Here is a 23853-nt window from a genome sequence, read left to right as displayed (position 1 = left end):
CGCTATCTATCAGGAGCAGGACCCAGGATTACAGTCAGCAGCTAGATAGTATCTTAGTCTTCTGTTGTTCTCTGTATGTAGATTACCCAGCTCAACAGCTGATCACAAAGGGACTAAACAAAGCTTGTTGATCTGGTGTTTTGCCATGCTGTGTATGTCATACAGTACATTAGTAAAAAGAAGAAATGGGAACCTCCAGTACTTGTCTATCATTGACCTTCTGAAGAAAACGGAGGGAGTGGGTGGGGAGGACCCAGGGAAAGTCACAAAAAAATGAAGGGCAACATCGGGCAACAACAACATCAGCTAACAACAAAAGCACATGCATGACATCAGACACGGTTTACTAATGATCTACAATTCTACATTATGTTTGATGAATATTCGGTTTCTTTTTAATTTAATAGATATTAAATGGCCACATCGTGGCTGATGAAAAACAATAATACTGAGGGGTAAACACCATTTATATGAAAGTGAAAGTAATATAAATGTAGTGTTGTTTCTGAGTGTATTCTTGGGTGGTTTCTGTCTTGCAGGGAGAACATGTTAACTCTTGTCATTTAGTTTTTAGGGGTTTTTTGTATTTCCAAACAAAATGTAAACAAATGTGATTTACGTAAAGAGATCTGTATTTCCTTCCTAGCTTACTCAATGCAAGCTATCCGACTTCTCAGTCTTTTTTGCTTTGATACAAGGTTAGGCCACAGCACAATATTACCAGGATATTATCTTTATTTGAGTAAGTCTGCAGAAAAGAGGTAGCCAGCGTGTTGTAACGGTGCTTTTCGCCCAGAAGTATCGTAATTTTAGAAAAGCTACCATCAGAGCGGACACAATTCTTAAGACAAAAATCACTAGCATGAATTGGGAGGAGGAGTTTTGTGGAAGTGGTGACACATGTCTGTTATAGCATTTCAAATCAAGTCCGTACTCCATGAATTAGGCGCGTGGCCGTTTAAGTGAGCGCGCGTTTAGCCTTTAAAAGCTGTCACTCTCAGAGGCGCACGCTTGGCTCACGCTACAAACTCACAGCACGGTCTGCTGTACACTACTCTTCACGTTAAACACAGGGCAATGGCTTCAGTTAGTTTGGTAGGACAGCACCCGTGTCCACATCGCCTCGATTCGGAACCTCAGCTATTCCTCCCCAAACTTACGGCGACCGGGATAAAGAAATTCATTTTGCCGAGAAAATCTTCTTTGGAGAAGATGATGTTCAGGAAAAGCTCGGGATCGGGGGAGTGTGGGTCGGTAACGAATAAAGCAATGACGGACTCGGCAGCATCAGTAGTGTCACTAAATGACTCGTTTTCCCCAGCACAGCGAGACGACAAATCAAGGACAGGAGGAGAGCAAACCGAGAAAGGTTGCGGGATTCAGTCCGAGACGCCACGTAGACCGGTCGGGGACAGAAAGCACGGCACAGTTTGCGACACCAGCAGCAGCAACAGCGAGAGAAGCACAACGGGGACCGAGGGGGAACGCACCAACCAAAGGTGTGACAATAACAGCAATGTCGAAAGTGACTCAAATCAAAATGCAGGTGGTCGGCGGGGGGATTCACTGAAGAAGACTGCCATGAATGTAATATCAAACACACCGGTTTCTAATGAACATAACGGAGCACAGTCACACATGTCCAACGGGAAACGTGCGTACCAGGCCAGCACTGGACATCATACTCCGTTGCAGCTAACACAGAGCAAGACCGGAGTCGTGAAGCTTGCGCGCACTGAGCCCCGTCGGAGAGAGGCCTGGTCCATCTTCGTAAGGACAGAAACGGGCCACCGATTTGAACCCAAGACCGTTACGCAGGACTGGTGCGATGCATGCAGCCGTCAAATCACTGCGCAGGCGCTGAAGTGTCAAAGTAAGTATTCAGCCGTATGTTGAGCGAAAAAAGAAAGCTTCTGTAACATCCACTTGTCCTCTAGTATCAGACGGGAGTGGTAGTTGTCCTCTATAAGGACTGGGTATAAAACCAGACAGCGCTTATTGCAGTAGCTTGACAGGCAGATACCCAATTCATGTGTTGTTGATTTGACTTTACCGTTTATTTGTGGATGTGGCATCTGGCGACTAAGCTAATAAGACTGTCTCAGACACACAGAAGCTGAATAACAAATTGCGTGTGTGTGTTTGAAGAGGGAGGAGAAAGCGGGTCAGTTACAGCATGACATTGCCAAGCATTCAGATGCAGAGTTGCAGCCAAAAGCTTCCTATGGAAACCCCATTATCTACTCCTGCCAGCCTCCCTCTCGCTGTCTGCAGCGTGTGATTTGCTGCCTCAGCGTCGTTAGGGTGGGAACAGAGAGGCTTTGACACTGGTGTGTGTGTGTGTGCCAGCTGTATGTTTCATCTAAAGAGGTGTTTATGGGGATGTTTACAGGGGCATGTTGTTGCTTCACATGGTTTCACAGTGTGTTTAGTGTGTGTGTGGAGTGGGGAAGTGGCTCTCTCCTGTCCATCCTGCTACAGTGACCCCAGTGAGGTCTCTACTGTCCCAATGAGGTGTCTCTACTGTCTCAGTGAGGTTTCTCTCTCTCTGTCTCTCTCTCTCTGTCTCTCTCTCTCTGTCTCTCTCTCTCTCTCTGTCTCTCTGTCTCTATGTCTCTCTGTCTCTCTGTCTCTCTGTCTCTCTGTCTCTCTGTCTCTCTCTCTCTCTCTCTCTCTCTCTCTCTCTCTCTCTCTCTCTCTGTCTCTCTCTCTGTCTCTCTCTCTGTCTCTCTCTGTCTCTGTCTCTGTCTCTCTCTCTCTCTGTCTCTCTCTCTGTCTCCCTCTCCCTCTCTCTCTCTCTCTCTCTCTCTCTCTCTCTCTCTCTCTCAGAGAGATGCTGAGCTGGCAGTGTGTCAGCAGCTCTCATGGGGAGACTGCTGCTGCAGAGGGGAGGGAGGGGAGGGGAGACAAATGATAGATGGACAGAACTGCTGGAGAAGAGTGTGAAAAGAGAGGGAGGGGCCACAGATGGGAAGTATTTGGAGGAGCAGACAAAACGTTGAGCTGCGTCAGAGTGAAACACAGGCAGATAAAAGGAGAAGACATGGGAAGGGCAGAGCGGAGGACAAGAGGAGGGAGAGAGCCAATATCAATATAACAATGGGCAGATGAGAAAGAGAGGGAGAGACATGGGAGGGGAAAGAGAGATGGAGGGGGAGAGATTGTCCAGTACTGCACAGCTGATTTAGTATGCCATCAGCAAGAGCTTACTAGAGCAAATATAGAGATTACTGGAGCAGTGCACATACAGCACACACTCACACTCACACACACACACACACCATACTCCAGTCTATCCAACCCTTGTGAGCTTTTTGAGTTACATTTAGCACTTTGCAAGGTTTTGTATGGCTTCCTAAATTGAAAAAGGGAGGTCATTTCTACCCTGGCCTTCTGATATGACACTAGTAATATGCTTGCCATTGTCTTCATAACATGTTGCTCCTCCACTCTGTGTTTGGTCTGGACTCCATATCCCTACACACAAACACACATACACACAGGAATCACAAGCCAATGTCACTACCTCAAATATGCCCAGTATCGAAAATGACAGAGGCTTTGTCAACCATAAACAAGTAAAAACACTTATTTCATTTTCTTTCTTTTCTTTCCTTCTTTCTTTTTTTCTGCTTCAAAGCAAATTTCTCCCAAGCTTTTCGTTTCTCTTTCATTGTTGGTTTTAAATAGGCCGATGGTGGTTCCTCTGGGGCATGTCTGGAGATTCTATGCCTGATGTGGTCTGCAAAAGGGAGACCAGTATAGAGGCTACCTGGTCTAGTCTCCACATGCACCACTTTCATCTTGGTCCTTCTCCTTTCAGTTCTTCTTACTTCAAGTCTTAATGGAGGTGTTGTCGTGTCACGTTGCTACTGCCCCTGGAATCAGAATCGAAATACGGAGGGACCCTCACATCCCCCGTTCCCCTCCCCCCACACACGCACACACACACACACTCCTCCAGACTGCAGCTGTATGTAATACCTTGAGTAGACATGCAGCAGACATCCAGCATGTGTAAAATATATGACAGACGTGTAGAATGTGTGACAGACTCTTAATAGCTCCTTATGTCTGTCTCCCTGACACTAATCTGACTAATTTAGGATCTCCCATCCACCCTGTTTCCTCTCTCTGTCTCCCTCTCTCTGTCTCTCTCTGTCTATCTGTCTCTGTCTCGGACTGCCAACAGCCTCGTAATCCCAGAGAAGCGTCTCCTGCAGTGAGATTACGGCCCAGGGTCGGAGTCAGTTGGATTACTGGCTGAGAGACCGTCAGACGTCAGATTAACATTCAGTTTAAGGTTTCAGAGGTCGTTGTCAAAGAAACATGCAGACAGACCTACACACACACACACACACACACACACACACACACACAGTCTGACGTGGAATCTTCTCTGCTCCCGGGCTTGCCACGGCCTTGACAGAGGGGGTGATTGCTCTGGAGATCAGTTTTCTAGGATTTCACAATGTTACCAGCACTATCAGTAAGGACTATATTTGGCATGTTTCTTTCTTTTCTTTCTCTCTCTCTCTCTAGCTCACTGGGGTCAGACTCTGGTCATCGCATTCACTGTGAAATATGGAAGTGACATGCTGACAGAACAGCTAGGAGCTCTTTCACTAACCTACCCCATACAGACCTCAAGGAAAGATGCATGTAGATGCAGTATGTTTGTATTCAGTCTGGGCCTCTCTTTACAAAGATCACTCATTGAAGGACAAGCATTCTCTGCTTTCAGAACTGATTCTTAGATAGTCTCCTCAACCCTGGTCCATATGACCACATCTACCTTGTTGCTCTTGCTGTGCTCCTCTCACCCCGATGCCCATGTACGCCATACTAACTCGCCCTGCTGCCCTCCCTCCTACCTTACACAGTACTGGCCTTGTCCTCCTCACCTCCTCCGCAGCTTGGCTGGGCTCTTCTCAAAGGCCCATTGACTGGGCCGGAGGAGGGAGAGGAAAGACCAGATGGAGCCAGGGTGCTAAATGGTTCTGAACATCCTGTGCTTACATGCCACGCTACACATGTTCAACACAACACACTCAGAACTTGCTGGCTCGACACGTCTGAGCCAAGCTAACCTGCGCGCGTGTGTGCGTGCGTGTTGGTGTGTGCGCGTGCAGCTCTCCTACTGATATGTAAGACAGAACTGTGGGGAGCTCTGCTCTGCTATATTTAGGGTGCCGTTGATGGGTCCTAGGACAGCAGGGCTGACGAGCCCACACACTGGCAGAGATCCATCCTGGATGCTCAGTCATTGGTGTTGGGACTGAAATACAGAGAGGAGCTGGCGAGGACATGACTGCAGTGTGTGTTCACTAGTCCTTCTCACAGGGCTGCAGTTTGTTTTGTCATTCGTGTGTGTGTGACTGAAGAGACCGGTACATCCTGTGTCTCCAACCTCATCAGGTTTAAAAGTAGGGCAGGAAAACTCCCAGCAGTCTGCTCCCTCTCCTCCAGTGCATATTAATAGCCAATGGACTGCGTATCGTACAGAACAAGATACGCACTCTCTCCTCTCTCTCCCAGCTGGTGTGATGCATGTCATTTACACCAATAGGATTTCTTAGTCTCTGCATTGCTCTGTGGATGAATCACTTCCTATCACCAGTCTGTGTTTCACACAGAGCGAGAGAGAGATAGAGAGAGAGAGAGGGAGAGGGGGAACAAGTAAGGAGGAGAGGGTGGAAGTTGAGGACCCCTTTAGGAGACAGGATCCAGCACTGCAGTACTCTGGTTTATGTATGTGTGTTCTCCGGCCTACGACAGGTGTGTGAGCGAGCGAGGAAGGACAGAGTGGAAGACCTTGTGAATGAGAGAAGAAGGGAGAGAGGGAAACGGGAGGGAGAGAGGGAAACAGGAGAGATGAGCCTGTTTGTGATTTGGAGTCTCTGTCTCTTTAAGCTGGCTGTTTGTTAGCTACTGCAGAGTGTGTGGGTGCTGCAGTAGAGCCGCACAGAGCAGGGCTAGAGAGAACCGGACGACAGGAGAACACGGACTTCGTCAGACGCTGAACAAGTGAATGAAAACTAGAGGGAGACAAGCCGACAGCCAGCTCGAGGGCGGGAGCCGCGTGTACCAGGGGCACGCTCGAACCGGGGACGGCGTGGAGGAGACGAGCGAGGGACCCGAGGAGGAGTGAGGGAAGGGGTACGGACGAGGTCTTCCGGTGGAGGGGTGGCAGAGCGAGCGGAGAGGGGGCTGTTGGTTCGGAGCGTGGCACCGGTGGCAGAGTGGCTGCGCTGGGATGGAGGAGGGGGGCACTGGGGGAGCTGGCGCCTGGGCAGCCCCCAGAGGGAGAGGGGCAGCCGGGCACTGGAGCGGAGGGGCAGCGAAGGCCAGGACTACAGGCACAGGATGTTGCCCCCCGGATGGTGCCAAGCCCCGGGCCGGCAGATAGCGACGCTGCTGCCAGGGCAAGGGGTGGAGGACGGGGAGGCGGGTGAGGGGGTGGTCAGAGGGTTCTTCAGCCAGCTCTCCTTCCGCCTGGGGGAGGCAGGGAGGGAGGTGGAGGAGGACGAGGAGGGCGAGGGGGCAGTGGGCAGCGCGTGTTTCGGCCAGGTCTCCAGGCGCCTGGGCCGTCTGCTGCGGCGGCTGCCCAAGTCTCGCTCCTGGAGCGACGGCCTGCGGATGCTCCGACGGACCTCCTCCAGTGGATCTCTGCTCGCCTCCTCAGGTACGGAGGGATGGAGGGGTGAGGAGGAAAGAGATGAACTGGGCAGAGTGGTACAGAGAGACATGCAGAGAAAGGACACTAACAGTAGGAGTTAATGAGAGAGATGAAAAGGAGAGGGCAGGGCCCTCGGGTAGAGAGATATTAAAGATGAGATCTAGAGAGCCAGAGGGGGAACATTACAGAATTGGAGGGCTTAGATAAGCAGATAAAAGCTCATGGCTGATCCTCCACCTTTTTCTGTTTTGCTCTTTGTCCATGTACAGTATGGCCCCCTCCCTCACTCGCCCTCTCTGTCCCTTTGCTGAGCTATTGTGTCATGGGCACGTGTGTGTGTGTTTGTGTGTGGGGATGAATAGAGTAAGCTAATTGCTGCAGACTGGCAGTCAACAGCAGAACTCTCCAGTAGAAACGGCAGTACACACACACACACACACACACACACACACACACACACACACACAGACAGACAGCCTTCAGTATAGCACGGCCCCTTCAGATTTCTGTGCTTAAGGGAATATCCTGAGAGTAATTCATATGAGTGTTTGTAGATTATGTAGTGGGAATATGAGCTGAGAGTTGCCTGTTTAGGAGTCTGAGATGCTGTTAGAAATCGATCGTGCCTTGGTTTGTTTCTGGAGGAGAAGGTGCTGCCTCCACCATGGGAGGCAGGAGACTGATGGAGGGGAAATGGCTGAATACTGCAGACTTGTTATTGATCAGTCCACATAGTAACGAGAGATGGATGAAAAGTGGGTAAGAAGAGGCCCAGTCGTGTGTGTGTGTGTGTGTGTGTGTGTGTGTGTGTGTGTGTGTGTGTGTGTGTGTGTGTGTGTGTGTGTGTGTGTGTGTGTGTGTGTGTGTGTGTGTGTGTGTGTGTGTGTGTGTGTGTGTGTGTGTGTGTGTGTGGGACAGTAAGACCCTGACCAAACATGATTCAGGGAACAGCTGTTCATGTGCAGCTGACCTCATGTGATGATGTCACATCTCTTCCAGCACTGCCATTTCACTCAGAGCCCTGATCAACTAAGAAAGGAAGAAATCTTTTACAGAGAGAAGAAGATAAGAAGGAAACAGGTTTTTGTTGAGGACACATGCTCACGTTTTCTTTGGCATGGTTAAGCAGGTCAGGGAACATGGTGATCATCCTGGTGTGTGTGTGTGTGTGTACCTATATGGATGTGGGTGCATTTGATGTGTGTGGTTGTGTGTTTGCAAATTAACTGTCGGGTGTGTGTGAGTCAGCACACAGTTTGCGTCAGTTCCTTGGCAGTTTCCTGGTGGGTCTTATATCAGAAGGGGAGGAGAAAGAGGAGGGAGAGGAAGGAGGATGAAGAAGGAGGAGGCAGAGGAGGAAGGGTATGTACTGCAGCAGAGATGGTGGGTCAAGGTCACAGCCAGCTCCTGAAAGCAGCCCCGCTAGAACCCAGCAAAAACCCTACTGACACACGCAGAACCTGGGAGAGAAAGAGAAGAGGGAAGGAAGGAGAGAGCGAGGTTAACAAGCAGAGAAGAGAGAGGGAGAGGAGAACCCAGTCAGCAGGAGAAAGGGCAGAGGTCCTGGTTACTGTCACTGAATTGAAGACAGACAGAAAGCGAGAGAGAAAGAGGAAGGGACGTGATGTGGAGAGAAACAGAAGTTTCAGAGATTCCCTCAGAAGCTCTAGAAAGCCCCATGAGGCTCGCCCTGGTCCTGATCTAACCACGGTTCTGCAAAGAAGTTCTCCAAAAGGTTCCCCTCCTGTGTGTGTGTGTGTGTGTGTGTGTGTGTGTGTGTGTGTGTGTGTGTGTGTGTGTGTGTGTGTGTGTGTGTGTGTGTGTGAAGGGGGTTTACAATTTGACCAGCCTAAGGTCATCATGTGGCCTCTCTGGAATGCTGACAAACAGGTCCTTTTCATTTGGGCTCTAATATGGGAGAGATGAGTGGCAACACAGAAATACAAACACACACACGCATGAACGGACCATGTGTTAATACAGCACATATTCTGTTGTTCAAGTTCAAGTCTTTTATTTGTCAGGTACACAGAACAACACAAGGTCAGACTGGGCACTGAAATTCTTAAGACAAGACAACGCCAGCACCTGGCATAACATAACATACGTACACAGAACATAATTTACATCTATGCTGAGCTTAAATAAATTCTCTAATCTGAGAGGACAAGACACATGATGAAGTTCAGAACCACAAACAAACATCAGCGTCATCATTCACCTGAGTCAGGAGATCCAGTATGGTCACTTCCTCTCGTCTCTGTTGTCCCAACAGCTTTTCACGTCACAAAGGGTACTGTAGTGTTTACTCAGAACGAAGGGAAAGGAAAGTACAGCAGATAAGAGTGGAGTGCTAACACGCTTTTTTTATCCTCTTCCAGTCGGACTGCATTTCCCTGAGGAGCTTTCCAACTGCCAAGTCTCTGCTTCTGAGAAACTCCTGGGAAACACCTTTTGGTGCTCTTTTTTTCTTACTTCCTCTTTTGTCCTTTTGACTTTCCTTTTGTGGCCTCTACTCTTCTGAACTACAATTTTATTGATATTGCCTGTTTATCATATTGAAAAGGGATCTACTACTCATACAATAGATTGCAACAACCTCAAAGAGAAGAAAATACCCAGTATTCTCTTCTTGGGACACAGTTTGTCTTGGTAAATACAGGACAGAATAGGTAAACAGACTGCTCTGACATGGACTTGCAAGGTGACCCTGTCTCTTAGTGGAACTCTGCATTTACAGTTGGTTGTTCAGCATGGCGGGGGGTGGGGGGGGCGGCGCATCATGGGATCAATGTCTCTGACTACGCTTGGCTAGACAAGCACTGTCTCATTAATGCAGTTAGAGAACATGGTGTCACCACATTCCTCTCTTCTCTCTCTGTCCTCTTATCCTTTTTTCTTCTTTCCCTCTCATTCATCTCAGCCTCTTCTCATGTCTCTTCTTTCTTTTTTCATCTCTCCATTCTCGGTCCATTTTACTCTAGTTCTTCTGTTCCAACCCACCCCCCTCCTCTCCACTTGCATCCCACTGGCGTTCAAGGAGATGGAAAATCTTCTCAGCTCTGCCTTGGTGTCTGTATCCAGAGAAGCTTGCTGGCTGGCCTGTCGGGGGCGGGGGGGGGGGACTAAGGCTTCAGACAGAGAAGGACGGGTATTGACGAGCCTGTAAACTGGGGGGTTAGGGGTGGGTGGGTACAGGTGGTTAAATGAGGCCAGCAGACATGTTGATCATGAGGGCAGATGGAGAGACAGACTGACGGAGCAACGACTGCAAGATGGAGTGGGGCTGATTGGGTCTGGGTGGGGTTAGGGTAGGGGATGGAGACCAGGGGGTGAGGGTATTTATATAGTCATTAGGGGCTGTTAAGTGTTCCCTGAGCGTCTTACAGAGGGTTAGGGGGGCTTTGGGGGCCTCTAATCCCCTAGTCTGAATGGACCAGTTAACTGTGTCCCCTTCTGCTCTGGTGTAACACATGTTGACACACACACACACACACACGTGCATGCAGCCATGTGGATCCAGCGCTCTGAGCTGTGTTCACCTGTGTTCAGGCTGCTGTTCTTCAGATGAAGGGTAGTTATTTGTTTCTTACTGTAGTTTAGTCAGGTACCCCAGATACATGACTCTGCACACCTACTAGCAGTACACCCCATGAGAGAGATTGAGATGGTGTGTGTGTGTGTGTGTTATCAGTGTGGGAATGAGGTGTGCTCCTTGAGCTGTCCTGACCAGTTGACAGCGGTGTATCAGAGACAGGAAGAGGAAGGGCACAACATTTCCCATCTGCCAGATATCCCATGCTCCTCACTGACGTCATGACAACCACTCCTCCCGATGGCTGGATGGATGCGGGCAGGGAGTGGATGAAGACAGGGGAGGGAGAGGACAGAGAGAGGGTTGGAAGTGCTAGTCAGGTCAGGGATAGGGGTAGGAGAGGCTTAGTATGGACAGAATGATTGAAGAATGACAAGAGAGGATGGGAGTGTCTCTCTCCCCTGACTGGGTTTCCTGTCCCTCTGTGTTGGTTTTGGCCTGTTTCTCTCTTCTCTCCTTCAGCGAGACATGTCTATCTCTCCCCACCCTCTCCCCACCCTGCTTAGCTCCCTCTCCCTCCCTGGCTGTTGACCCGATGGAGATTTGAACGCGGTTGAAAACGAACATTTTCAAAATGTTAAGGAGTTATTTCTTGAGCTCCTCAACTTCCTGAGCACCTCCATTCATCCTCAGTGTGCCATGTCCACCACCAGGCAAACACACACCTCGTTCTCTGTCACACTGGCCAGGAAGGCTTCTCCACAGACGGGCTTGTTGCCTTGGTTACTGGGCTGCTGCAGCTGTTTTTCCTCTGTGTCTGTGTGTGTGTGTGTGTGTGTGTGTGTGTGTGTGTGTGTGTGTGTGTGTGTGTGTGTGTGTGTGTGTGTGTGTGTGTGTGTGTGTGTGTGTGTGTGTGTGTGTGTGTGTGTGTGTGTGTGTGTGTGTGTGTGTGTGTGTGTGTGTGTGTGTGTGTGTGTGTGTGTAAGATGGATTGCATAGTATTGTTGGGCTGGTTGTCTGTGCTCTGACAAGACAGGACAGGAGGCAGAGTGTCTGAAGCTGATGACACCCTGTGTTCCTGTTTTCCTCTGGGCCTTTCTCTCTCTGGTGATAAGTCATTTTCTTTTTCTGCTCTCCCATTGGTTCAGTAAATGGACCAGACCACGTGAGAGAGGAAGTCAGATGAGTTACTGTGTATTTCAGTTGAAGCCTCAGGGTTTGACTGCTGACTGTATTTTTGGAATAAACAAACCCCTTGGCTTCTTTAAAGGGACATTGAAACAGTTGTTTTTCTGAAAGTGGTTAGTAGTTTGGGTGGTTTGGGAAATACCCTCATAGTATTTTAACAATAGGGGTCATTGTAGGACATTTGAGCACCATCTAGTGGTTTCTTTTGGGAAAGAAACGCATCAGAAACAAATACATAGCTCTGATCATCTGTACTACGCTGTAGATATTTCGGTGTCTTTTAAACTCAAAGAAACATCCCATCCAAATAATGTGTGTGGTTTACAGTGAGCACTTCAGTCAGCAGCTAGTATTCTGAAAGCTAGCTATAAAAAGTACACTTTTTAATGTTCCCGATTACACTTTCCATCTATAGCCACTAGAGTGCACTAGATGTGCACAAGAACTCTGCTACTATTTCTAAATGAGCAGTACTCAGTTGTTTGTGCAGATGTGTGTGTGTGTGTGTGTGTGTGTGTGTGGGGGGGGGGGGGTGCTTTCTGGATGTAGTATTTCCTGTCTTATTGGTACGTCTGTATGCCCATCAGAATGCACCTACACCTGTCACTTGGAGTGCCGAGACCAGGTCCAGCTGGAATGTAACCAGAGGGACAGGAAACCTGAGGAAACTCCATCTCCAACTCCATCTCCCAGCAGCCACCACTCCTCACCTCCTCAAGACAAGGTGAGACAGGTCTGATACCAGTTGCATGTTGTCAATAAAGTTGTAGTTTGGTGTGTATTGTATTTATATATAGCCTCTGCAGAGTCTCTCCCCAAGGTTATTGCATAACAGCCTGCACTCATCCCTTGCTCCCTTCTTCTTCCTCTCTGTCACTTGATATTCATTTATTCAGTCAGTTGTTTATTTGGAAACAAATTGGTCCCTGAGCATCTGTCGCTTGTTTCCCTTCTTACCTCTCCTTTATCCCCCCCTCCTCCACTCCATCAAATTGCTAGATTTTCAGAGGTGGAGCTGAGTTAATAAGGTGATTGTGTGGAGGACTCTTTGAATCATGGAATTGGCAGGTGAGGGAGGGACTGACAAACAACATGATGACACGTGTGGCACTTTCACCCACACCTCTGCATGCAGTACCTTGGCTGGACTGAGAGTCTCATTTAGAAGTGCCCCCACTGTTGCAGTACATGAGGTGTGTGTACACTTGCCTGTGGACGTGTGTGTGTGTTTCTGTGAGGACCCTGCCACCCCACGTGGAGTGAAACAGAACAAAGAGACGAGAGAGAATGAACAGGAGGAAGGGAGAGCGAAGAAGAGATCAAGAGACGGGGGGAGAGAGGGAGAGAAAGAGAGAGAGGGAGAGAAAGAGAGAGAGAGAGAGAGAGAGAGAGAGAGGGAGAGAAAGAGAGAGAGAGAGAAAGAGAAAGAGAGAGAGAAAGGGAGAGAAAGAGAGAGAGAGAGAGAAAGAGAAGGAGAAAGAGAGAGAGCAGGATAACACAGCAGGCCAAGGAGCCAGCAACTGTTGCCAAGCCCACAGGCCAGATAACAAAGAATTTTGCTTCCATGCCAGGTACTACAGTACTACCAGCACACGCCCGCACACACATACATACACACACACACACTGCAATCTGCTCTCAGCCATGCTGGTTGTGGGTGACAGATAAAGAGCCAGAGGAGAAAGAAAGCAGAAATTCAGGGAGGGAGTGCTTGTGTGAGGAAGTGACCTTGTGTTTAAAGAGGGGTGGAAATTGAACAGACTGCCCAGAGACTGTCACAGACTGAGGGCAGCCACTGGCTCCAAACACTGGACGCTGCCTGACACAGTATAGGAATGTCCAGTAGTGGATTGTTATTGACTCTGGGCTACAGTGTGGAGACACTCCGTCTCAGTTCAGCTCTGGCCTTCAGGAGCCGGACAGAACTACCACTGCTGACGAAGAGGAGAGGTGATGGGTCATCATTTCATGCCTCCCTTCCTCCTTCTCTCCCTCCCTGAGTCTCCTACCCCCTCTAATTCTCTCTCACACTCACTTAATCTCTTTCTCTCACACTCAATCTGGATCCCTCTCTCTCTCTCGTTCCCCCTCTCTCTCTCTCTTTTCTCATAAAGCTCCCATTTGTGCTTACACCAGCAGAGATTGATTCCTTTTTGTGCCAATATGTTGACACAGGAGAGCTCAAACCCCCATTGGGGGAGCTTTAGATCGGTCAATGAGACCCCCCCCTCCCCCCCACACGCACCCACCACCAACAGCCTTCATCCACCCCACGCCCCCTCAGTCCCTCCCACTCCGAGCCCTGTCCCCCGTCCGCAGGGCTTGGGCGGATGGAGCTGCAGGCAGCATCGCCCGGTGATCCGTCATGAGCTGACACTGACCCGACAGGCAGATGGACAGACAGAGAGAGCGAGGGCTAGGAGGCGTGTGTGTGACTGTGCTCCAGTGAGAGACCAGTAGGGCCCGGTGAGAGTGCAGTGAATCTTTTAAAGGGGTTCATCAACTCAGACACCCTAGCTTCTCGTATGTCCGCATCACACGCACACTCACCCGCACAGATGCGCACTCATTATTTAGCTGTAGGTTTTCAATGGTGACAGGGACGTTAGATGGTCATGGCTGGTTGGATCAAGAGCAGGTTAGAGGTCAGTGTGTAGGGCTGAAGGAAAGGTTAGAGGTCAAGGTAATCTCTGACCTAAGGGCGATGACATTATGCGTGCATGTCTGTGTGCTGCTTAGTGGACATTTTCCTCCTAGGCATGGACTCCTCTGTGTCAGCTGAACGGTGCATTTCATGACCGCTCCATGTGTACGGATCAGGGGGTGCTCAGTGCCTTCTTCCTTGCGTTCTCTGTGGGGGAACAGAGGTGTGGCAGAAGCTGCTGTATAGCAGAGAGGATGGTTGCAGTGCAGGGAGGTGTAACAGGGAGCAGAGAGGATGGTCGCAGTGCAGGGAGTTGTAACAGGGAGCAGAGAGGATGGTCGCAGTGCAGGGAGGTGTAACAGGGAGCAGAGAGGAGCTAAAGGGGACAGAGCAGCCATCTTTCTGAAGTCTGCCTCTTGCCACTGCTAATCAGGTGGTGTTATGTCAAAGAGCTGTGAGACCTCATCTTTTTCTCTCTCTCTCTCTCTCTCTCTTTCTCTCTCTCTCTCTCTCTCTCTCTGGAAGTGGCGGTGCGGGGTGCAGTAGCTTGCAGGGGGAGGGGGGAGGGTGCTCGTAGGCTCATAACACACTCAACTCAGATGGTTGAGCAAGGCTGAGGGGGAGAGAGAGTGTAATGAGTGCAATAGAAGCATGAGAGGGAGGGGCTAGAGGGAGAGAGAGAGAGTGGGAGAGTGGGAGGCATGCGTTTCTCCGGCAGTCTCTCTGTAAGCGGAGAACAGAAGACGAGTAGAGAAGGAGACAGATACTAGCCACCGTCTGTTGCTGAAGCCAAAATCTCTGTCGTCTAGCTAACCACCAAGGACGGATACTCACACCACACACGCCACAGAAGACGTCACTGAAGCCTGGACGCGCTGACCTGAGCCGGGGCTACCTGTGTGTGAGTGGTTGTGAGAGAGAGAGAGAGAGAGAGAGCCTCATGTTTGGGTTTGTATCATCATCTGATCAGTCCACAGAGCTGGAGGGCACGAGGGGGTGAGAGGGCGGGAATGTGTGTGTGTTGTGTTCTCAGATGGACAGGATCATTCGAGACCAGTCCGTAATCTGACTCGGTGATACAGGTGTGTGTGTTTGCTTGGATGCTCATGCGTGTAGACACACGCCTTTCGCCGTCCACGCACATGCGTAGCTGTGCTTGCGACACCGGTGTCAAAACACACACACACAACAGGAGGAAGTGACACCTCTCTGCTCGCTCTCGGATTTCCTGAATCTTCTCTGTTGGCACGACGAACCCTGAATCGGAGCTGACCTCGCTCATCCTCGCCCTGCCCCTCGTCCGCTCCCCCCCCCCCCCGCTCCCGGACTGCCAGGCCTCCGCTCGCCGAGTCGCTCCGAAGGAGAGAACAAACATCAGCGCCTGGACTGTGAGCGTTGGCTGGATGCCTCTACAAACCGAGGAGCTTTCCCCGTCAAGGACCGCACGCTCTCCAAACTTCCTATAGACGCACTCGCCCGCCGGCGAGGAGCGGCCCTGTGTGTGACTCTCGATGACGGTCAGCAACGTGGCCACGCCAGCCATGACCAGCAGCAACAGCATGAGCAGCGGGTACTGCAGCCAGGACGAGGAAGGAGACGACTTCACCTTCTTCACAGCCAAGAACACCTTCTTTCAGCAGGCCAAGCAGGCGCTGAAGGTACGAGCACAGGGGACAGATGGATGACGAGGTGTTCCAGCGGGGGTGGAGGCAGTGGGGGAAGGATGGGAGGGGCAGTAGGGTAGTGGAACAGTCAGTCAATTGTGTGCCGTGTCCTGTGTCATGTAGAGAAAGGAGAAGTAGAGGGAGGAAGTTTGCTACACTGAGTGTGCGTGCATGTGTGTATCTGAGAGACAGACAGACCGTATCCTGTCACCTCCATATTGTTAGTGGGTTCTATCCCCTCAGGCCTCCCCTCAGACAGGCTGCATGTGTGCCCCAACCTGACTAGCTCTGCCTAGGGACGGGCCTAGATCACTTCTAGTCCGAGGCCTCGGGCTGAGTTGGCCTGTACAAACACTTTGTACAGAACAGGAAGAGATCTGAGCACCACATTGTTAATTATAATAGGAGGATTAGAGCTTTACTTCTAGTTGGTCAAGTTTACATTTCACTTCAGATCTGCTTCTGAACAAATTCCTCATTATCCAGAATCTGTGTTTTGCAGCAAAGGTAGGTTCAGAAGCAAGGCGCACAGAGAGAGAGACATGAAACTTAGAATCATATTCTTCACTTCACGTGGGAGAGGTTTCCGTAGTAACAGACCTGATATTGTCAAATGTTTTGCATTTGAGTGTGGCTGTTTTACTTTAAATGTAGCTGAAGATTTTGAAGGGTTACCATGACAACTGAGGGTTTATTCTACTCCCATGAGCATAAACACTACTGTGCTCGTTTATCATACAAATGCACTTGTACACACACACACACACACACCTGTCACACAACAACGATGAGACATGCTCCATGCCATCATTCAGTAGCTTCAGAAGATGGGTACTGTAGTAATACATGTAAACAGCAGTTTGCTAACGTGGGGAATGGCCAATGGCATGTGCTACAGGATGTGGCATTTACACACAAACATACAGAGAGAGAGAGATGGTTCCCTTTCCTCTCCTAATCAGACACAAATTCTAGATAAGACAAGATAACTATGTCTTCTCCAATGCACACAAACACACAACTCAAATAACATTTTCCTAACATTAGTGGTTGCAGTGTGGTGTCTGGTTCGGAAAGAGCGTCATCTATAAATTATTTAAGAGCACTCATCAGTGTGCAGAGTTTGGGTTGTCAGTTTGTGAGGCCAGTGAGGTGATGGGTTTGGTTTGGATGCAAGGTTGGAGACTCTGTTAGAGACTAAGGGGTTAATGAGACATGGCCAGGTCAGCACAGTAACATTATAGTACGGTTTACTGAACCTAAATGTATTGTGGTGCACAGTGAGACACATGGTCTTTAACTTCAATGGCCTAGGATTGTTGTCGTCGTTAGAAAACCACTGTGCTGCTCTCTAACGTGGGAACACTTAAAGCAGACATGCAAAGCTTGGAGAGCTGCCCTCACAGGAAGGAACTGGGTCTACCAGGCTGTCTCTGTGATGTACACAATAAAGTTGCACACACTTTATCTCTCCATCTCTATCTCTTCCTTTCTGCCTCTCTCTCTCTCTCTCTCTCTCTCTCTCTCTGGCTCTCGCTCTCTCTCTCTGCCTCTCTGCCTCGCTCTCTCGCTCTCTCTCTCTCTGCCTATCTCTCTCCCCCTCTATCTCTCTCTCCCTCTCTCTCTCTGCTTCTCTCTCTCCCTCTCTCTCTCTCTCTCTCTGGCTCTCGCTCTCTTTCTCTGCCTCTCTATCTCCTCCTCTCCCTCTGCCTCTCTCCCTCTGCCTCTCTCCCTCTGCCTCTCTCTCTCTCTGCCTCTCTCTCCCTGTCTATATCAATCTCTCTCTATCTGTGTGTGGGTGTGTTCCATGGACAGCAGATGAGGGGGGGATTCCTTTTATTGTTTATTAATCATCTCCAGAGCTGAGTGTCTAGCTTTAGACATGCCAGGCTCCTCTCTGCTCTTTGATACAGTAGAAATGCCTGAGTGTTTATAATAGTATTATAAAAGTGAAACATATGCACTCACTCACTCTCACAGACAGTATAAACACCAGGAGAGCTGAAAACGGGAGAGAAAGGTGTGGGTGGGTGTGCGTGGGCAAGCGTGCACCATCGGGTATGCAGCTTTTGCACCTGTGATGCACCATAGACTACCTTTTTGGGTTTTGGTAGTGAATAAGGCATATAATTGGTGTGCATGCACGCGTGTGTGCGTGTGAGAGAGAGCTGTGAAAATGAATCAAGGGACCTATTTTGATTTTCTCTCACACGACATTTGGCCCACTAACAGTCAGCAAATGTAACCAAAAGTGTGTGTCGGACTGCTGCAGTGTATCTATTTGCATATGCTGTTCATCCCAGGGATATTGAGCGGCATATTTTCGAAGTAGGTTTAAAATGCACAGTAATATATTTACATGTACAGTAAAAACTGTGACAAAATCAGCCTCAAGTGAAAAGGAAATGAACGTTGGTTATAGCTTCCGTTTTAGAATTGATGATCCATGCTTCATGTGATTGTCACTTCATCTCTCTCTCTCTCTCTCTGCTCGTCTCCCTCCATATATCTGCTCATTAGTCTTCTAGTCCTAATTGTTCTGCTCTGACAGCTAATCTATAGGCCTTCTCTTTCCCTCTCCTCTCCTCTCTACTCCTGTCCTATCTTTTCTTCTCATATTCCCTCCTCTGTTCCCCCCCCCCCATCTCTTTCCATGTATTTCCTTTCCAAACTCGTCCCTTTCCACTGTCTCCTGGCCTCTCCAGACTGGATGCTATGTGTTTACCATATGTCTTTCTCATTCCCACACTTTCAGGCTATCAGGATTTTAACCCCGTCTACCAATTATTTATACCAATGTGTATTCATTTAATCACCAATAATGTGTGTGTGTGTTGGAGGGGGGGTAATCTGGTTCTGCACCAGAGTGTATTTTTGGATCCAGGCCCAGGTATAAATCAGGGCCTGGGCCTGGGGCTGAGCCTGGGGCTGTGCCTGGGTGTGGGCCCGGCATGGCTGAAGTGTTGGGGCAGTATTGTCCTGCTCCATTGTCAACTGACCACTTTCACTGGTATGCAGGGAGGGGGAGAGGCAGCAGAGAGAGGGGACAGATATATTTAGCAGCTGAGACACAAACACAGGAATTCCTGCAAAGTTCTTTTCATTTGACATTTGTGAATTCTAGAAGTACTGAGATGCTCTCACTGTGTCACTCTCTCCCTTGTACCACACATGCATGCTGTACACACACATAATATACCCTCTATTGTAATACAGTGTCAACACCAGTGTCACTGTCTACATTCAGGAGACCAGTGATGTCATCGGTAGCTTTGCCCCAATAGGTTAATGAACACTGTAACATTTCCTGGGTTTTATGGACCAGTCCAATTTATTTTGTATCATGAATATAAAATGTACAGGAAACTATGGTTTGGGGAAACAACCTTCCTCGCATATGCATCAAAGAGTGATTTAAAGAGGATCCTTTATGCTGGTGGGGAGACTCTTTGTCGGTGGCATTTAATCATTTCTGCCTCCAGTCTCTCAGCATGGCTTCATCAGCTGCTGCCATACTGGATCTGGGGAAGGGGACTAGAATACAGAGGGTTGATCAGCTACGTAGAGCAGAGCAGGAGGGCAGGGAAGAGCAAAGGGAAGAGAGGAGAAGAGCAGAGTAGGGCAAGGAAGAGTAGAGTAGAGCGGGGTAGAAGAGGTTTGATGAGACGAAAGGGGAGTATCAAAAGCTATTCAAGAACACAATGTCCTGTCTTTACTGTTGTTACACACAAACAAACACGAATACACACATACACAAAGGGTTATGTTCTGACTCCTCTATATCCTTAGACTTGAATGTTGAATATTATCAATTAGCTATGTTAGCAACAGCCGAAGTGTGTTGAACTCTGTGTTGTTCAAGAGCTACAGCACTCCACATAACGTAAACGTTCACATTCATGCACACACATACATATTCACACATCCTGCTGAATGGAGCAGAGACTGTCTCTCTCTTTCATCACACCCTGAGGAATCCCATGCATTAATGATTCCTGCCCTGCATTCTCACTCTCTCTCCCTTCTCCTCCTGTATCTCTCCCTCTCTTTACCTCTCCCTCGCTCTCTTTCTGTCTCCATCACCACCATGTCCCAGAAAATACGAATGAAAAGGAGGAGGAAAAAAAGGAAAAAGGAAAACACATTGTGCGATCTTGAGGATGCATCCCCACTTCTATAAATAACCCATGCCAACAGTGTGTTGCTAAGGCTGTCTCAGCCGCCCTGTCTCCTCCATTGCTGTCACCCCCTCCTCTCCTCCTCCCTGTTCTCCCCGTACTAACCCCCCCGCCCCCCCATGCACCAGGTTTCTATCGTGGCATGATGCGAGGGCCACATTGTCAGTTTAAAATAGAAAGACACCGATGTAGATGGAAGGAGAGGCAGAGGCAGATGGAGTCAGTCGGGGATGGAGTCAGGCTGTCAATGGGGCTGTGCCGGGGTGGTGACTGGGTCTTGGCTTCATTCAGAAGAGTTCCTGCCTCCTGTGGAGCCCAGAGAACTGCAGGCTTGCGTAATCATGCCGGGGAGGGAGGGGGGAAACGGGGGAGGGAGCTGACATCCCTTCAGGCTCAGCAAAACTGTCCCAGCTAAGGAAAGGGGGGACAGAGAGAGAGATGGGGGGAGGAGGGAAGAGATGTAGTCTCGCAAACTTCTCTAGATATTAGATGTGACAAAGCTATGACCAGAGGGCAGAAGCATAGAGGGGAACTTCCTCTTACTCTTGATATCCCACTGCTCGTTAAGAAAACACCCTCTGCTGTACGGAGTGAACACTGCAGGTGAGGCCACCATCTTAGTTTGGCTCTCTAAAGTCTGTCATGTGTTTTCCATCTCTGTTCGAGCAGAATGAGACAAAGGAGGAGGACAGAGGGACGAAGGCTCTTTCTGAGGAAGAGGTACGAGCCAGGATAGAGGAGTATAATGCTCAAATCTCCGAGAATGTCATGAAGCTGGTGAGTTGTGGGTTATGTTGAGTGGACTGCTTATTTATAGAACATCAGAAAGCGTTTGAGGATTGTTGATTTGTACATTGCTCTCTTTCCAAGGCTGACAATGGCTCATACACAGGCTTCATCAAAGTCCACCTGAGGCTGAGTCGACCAGTCACAGTACCCACTCTGGAAGAGGGTCAGCAGGGAGCAGGATCAAGGCTGAGTGACAAGCGGACATCTTTCTACTTGCCATGTGACTGCGTGAAGCAGCTGCACATCAGCTCTACCACCACAGTCAGGGAGGTCATCCAGGGCCTTCTGAAGAAGTTCATGGTGTTGGATAACCCTCGCAAGTTTGCCCTGTACAGACAGACACACCGGGACGGACAGGGTGAGACCACATCTCACACCCTCCCTCACACACCCGTCTTATCCTATGTTTTATTGCACATGTTTTGGAGTGTACATGTCCACATCTCCTCTAATTCTCCATTCCTTGTGTAGATCTGTTCCAGAAGCTTCCTGTGTGTGAGCGTCCTTTGTCTCTGAGGCTCATTGCGGGTCCAGACCCTGACAAGCTGAGCTTCATCCTCAAGGAGAACGAGACTGGCGAGGTGGAGGTGAGACCGACTGACAAAGACACGCGCAAACATGCACAGAAATACTTGCTAATAAATCCTATCCATCCAATAAATGTCTCTCTCTCTCTCCTTCCTCTTAGTGGCATGCTTTCTCAGTTCCTGAGCTGCAGAACTTCCTGGTCATCCTGGAGAAGGAGGAGACTGAGCGTGTTCGGGTGGTGGAGCAGAAATACTCTGTGTATCGACAGAAACTACAGCAGGCGCTACGGCAACACAACCCCTAACTCCTCACCTATGACCTTAAAACTTCAACCCAGGGAGTTACTGACCCACCTTTCTATCCACGTTTCTACCCCCACCACCGCTTCCCACCTCTTACCCCACCCTTCCAGACCCATCCCTTTCCAGCCCAGTCAATGACTTAACACTGACTCACACCCCCCCTCCACCACCCCACCCCCCATGGAGAGGAGAGGGGAAGATGGCTTGAGAGAGGAAAGCTGTGGCGTGTGTCCGGGGAGACCAGAGGCACAGTGATGAACTCTTAGGGAGGGTCTGATGGCTTGATATTATGTGATGATGTTTCTTAAGGTTTCTGCTGCTGCTGCTGCTACTGCAAGTGTTACTTAAGCATGAGTCTTACCCTTTGTACTCCCCTTCTCCCACTCTCCTGCACATATTCTGGGGTAAATGGATGGCATCATCTTGAACATGCTTATTAAAATGTTGATTTCATAGATGCTTATGACACAACCTCTTACGTCCCCTGCATGCCTTACTGTCTGTCTGGGGTTGGGGGTCAGGATTTTAACATACAACAGTAGTCTATTCAGATACTATTATACTGAGACTATAGGCTCAGGAGAAATCAGGAGCATGATGGCCAACAGTATTTACAGCACAGTTGTACCCACTGTAAACTCATATCTCTGGTAACGCACTGAAATATCAATGCTGTTTTACTCAGGCTCCCTCACCCTACCTGTGATCTGTGTTAACTTGTGTAGGAGCATTAACTCGCATCATAGATGCCCTGTGTATATCTGACCACAGTCACCTAGTTCCAGACATTGGCAAACTAGTCTGTAAACCATCTACAAATGGCCATTTGCATGAAACAGCTGCCTTTACTGTGAATCCACTCTCCATCTTTAACTCAAATCCTGACCTTTGACCCCTAACTGTAACATCTACCCCATTCTTTGTGGAGTTCTCTAACTGGTGTGGTCCTAGGCATGGTCACCGGTCCATGCCCGTCAAATGTTTGAAGCCTGCTATTGTGTAGAAAACATGAACCTGGCTTTTAGGAGACTCAGTTTAACAAGAGCAGCCATGGGGCATGTGGTGTACGTCTGTCAGCATGAATCTGTAGCCCAGGATTCAGCACATACTGTACCCTTATAGTATCTTTTTTCAGAACTAGACTTAGTTGTTGCTATTTGAATGTGAAAGACTTAAGAGGGATGTCAAAGGGATTTTACCAAAGCTCAGAGGGACTGGAGAGATGTCTGATTGGAAAAATAATGTTTTGTACAATAAACCAACTTCTGTTTTGCACATATAGGCCACGGTTTGGGCCACACCTCAGAAAAATCTGAATCAATCAACAAACTCAATGATAACGTACCAATGACTTAATTTTTGTGTGAAAGATCTACTGAATATGTGTGTGTGTATGTATTTATATATATGATGAAATGTAGGGGATGGATTGGTTTGTGTAAATACAGTGTGTAGGTGTGTGTCTGTCTCTCTAAGAATCCTGGATCCCTCAGAGGCCCTTACTGTCACTCCTTCACCCCAGCCCCTCTGCCCAGCCCCTCTGCCCAGCCCCTCTGCCCAGCCCCTCTGCCCAGACCCTCTGCCCAGACCCAACAATCACTGTCCATGCTTTTTCTCCTGGCAGTGCCTTTTGTTCTGTGTGTGTGTGTGTGTGTGTGTGTGTGTGTGTGTGTGTGTGTGTGTGTGTGTGTGTGTGTGTGTGTGTGTGTGTGTGTGTGTGTGTGTGTGTGTGTGTGTGTGTGTGTGTGTGTGTGTGTGTGTCGAAGTCCATTGAGAATTCAAGAGGAGTGTGTGTATGTGTCTGTCTGTGTGTGTGTGTCGAAGTCCATTGAGAATTCAAGAGGAGTGTGTGTATGTGTCTGTCTGTGTGTTATTTATTTCACTGTTGGCACCCTTGGCGAGGCAAAATGTCTAGGATGTGAAAACTTAAAAGCTTTCCTGCAATCTTTTATTTCTTATTTTTCAGAGAATTTGATGTGTATAAAGAAATATGTAAAACTATAAACAGATTTGAAGAATGAAATTAAAATGTCATCCCTTCACAATATTTTCTAGTCCTTTTTAATTGTTGCATTTTTCCCCTCAAGTAAGGGGAAGGCTACGAAAGCTGGTTTGTTCCTAAACAGACCTCTTCCTCTCTCTGAATGGTTTGTTCTGTCTAAACAGACCTCTTCCTCTTTCTGAATGGTTTGGTTGAACTAAAGTTTCCCTCAGAGTTATGAAACTTAAAATGGCTCGCAGTATCCAAAGTTCATAGTAAAAAGCAAACTTTACTCACTCACATTTCCAGTATTGTAGATTTTCACCCTCATATATTAGCGCAAAAATGCTAGTGCAGTAGTAGAG

The 23853-nt window shown here is 48.8% G+C and overlaps 1 protein-coding gene across 5 annotated transcripts; it reads left to right on the top strand.

Annotated features, from left to right (window-relative positions):
• Positions 1-996: 996 nt before the first annotated feature.
• rassf5 (Ras association domain family member 5) lies at positions 997-23203 on the top strand. Of its 5 annotated transcripts, none has more exons than XM_047026101.1 (6): positions 997-1873; positions 11990-12126; positions 20558-20665; positions 20759-21035; positions 21149-21264; positions 21366-23200. In XM_047026101.1, exons 1-6 carry the CDS (start codon positions 1078-1080, stop codon positions 21507-21509), a joined length of 1578 nt encoding a protein of 525 aa, XP_046882057.1. In that variant the 5' UTR covers positions 997-1077; the 3' UTR covers positions 21510-23200. The 5 variants fall into 5 exon arrangements, with proteins under 5 accessions (XP_046882057.1, XP_046882056.1, XP_046882058.1 ...); XM_047026100.1 differs by having other exon boundaries at positions 11990-12135; XM_047026102.1 differs by lacking the exon at positions 997-1873 and adding an exon at positions 6049-6685 and having other exon boundaries at positions 11990-12135; positions 21366-23203.
• Positions 23204-23853: the final 650 nt, after the last annotated feature.

The sequence above is a fragment of the Hypomesus transpacificus genome, chromosome 9 (assembly GCF_021917145.1).
Source record: "Hypomesus transpacificus isolate Combined female chromosome 9, fHypTra1, whole genome shotgun sequence".
NCBI lineage: Eukaryota > Metazoa > Chordata > Actinopteri > Osmeriformes > Osmeridae > Hypomesus > Hypomesus transpacificus.
The sequence above is the reverse complement of the archived record's forward strand: the minus strand, read 5'-3'. Positions and strand labels throughout refer to the sequence as shown.

What these genes read in the sequence shown, in the direction of transcription:
- rassf5 (XM_047026100.1), top strand. Translation starts at nt 1,078, where the DNA reads ATGGCTTCAGTTAGTTTGGTAGGACAGCACCCGTGTCCACATCGCCTC. An exon ending in CTCAAGACAAGGTGAGACAG is followed by an intron (nt 12,136 to 20,557) that starts GTCTGATACCAG and finishes CTGTTCGAGCAG; the next exon opens with AATGAGACAAAGGAGGAGGA. An exon ending in GACACACCGGGACGGACAGG is followed by an intron (nt 21,036 to 21,148) that starts GTGAGACCACAT and finishes TTCCTTGTGTAG; the next exon opens with ATCTGTTCCAGAAGCTTCCT.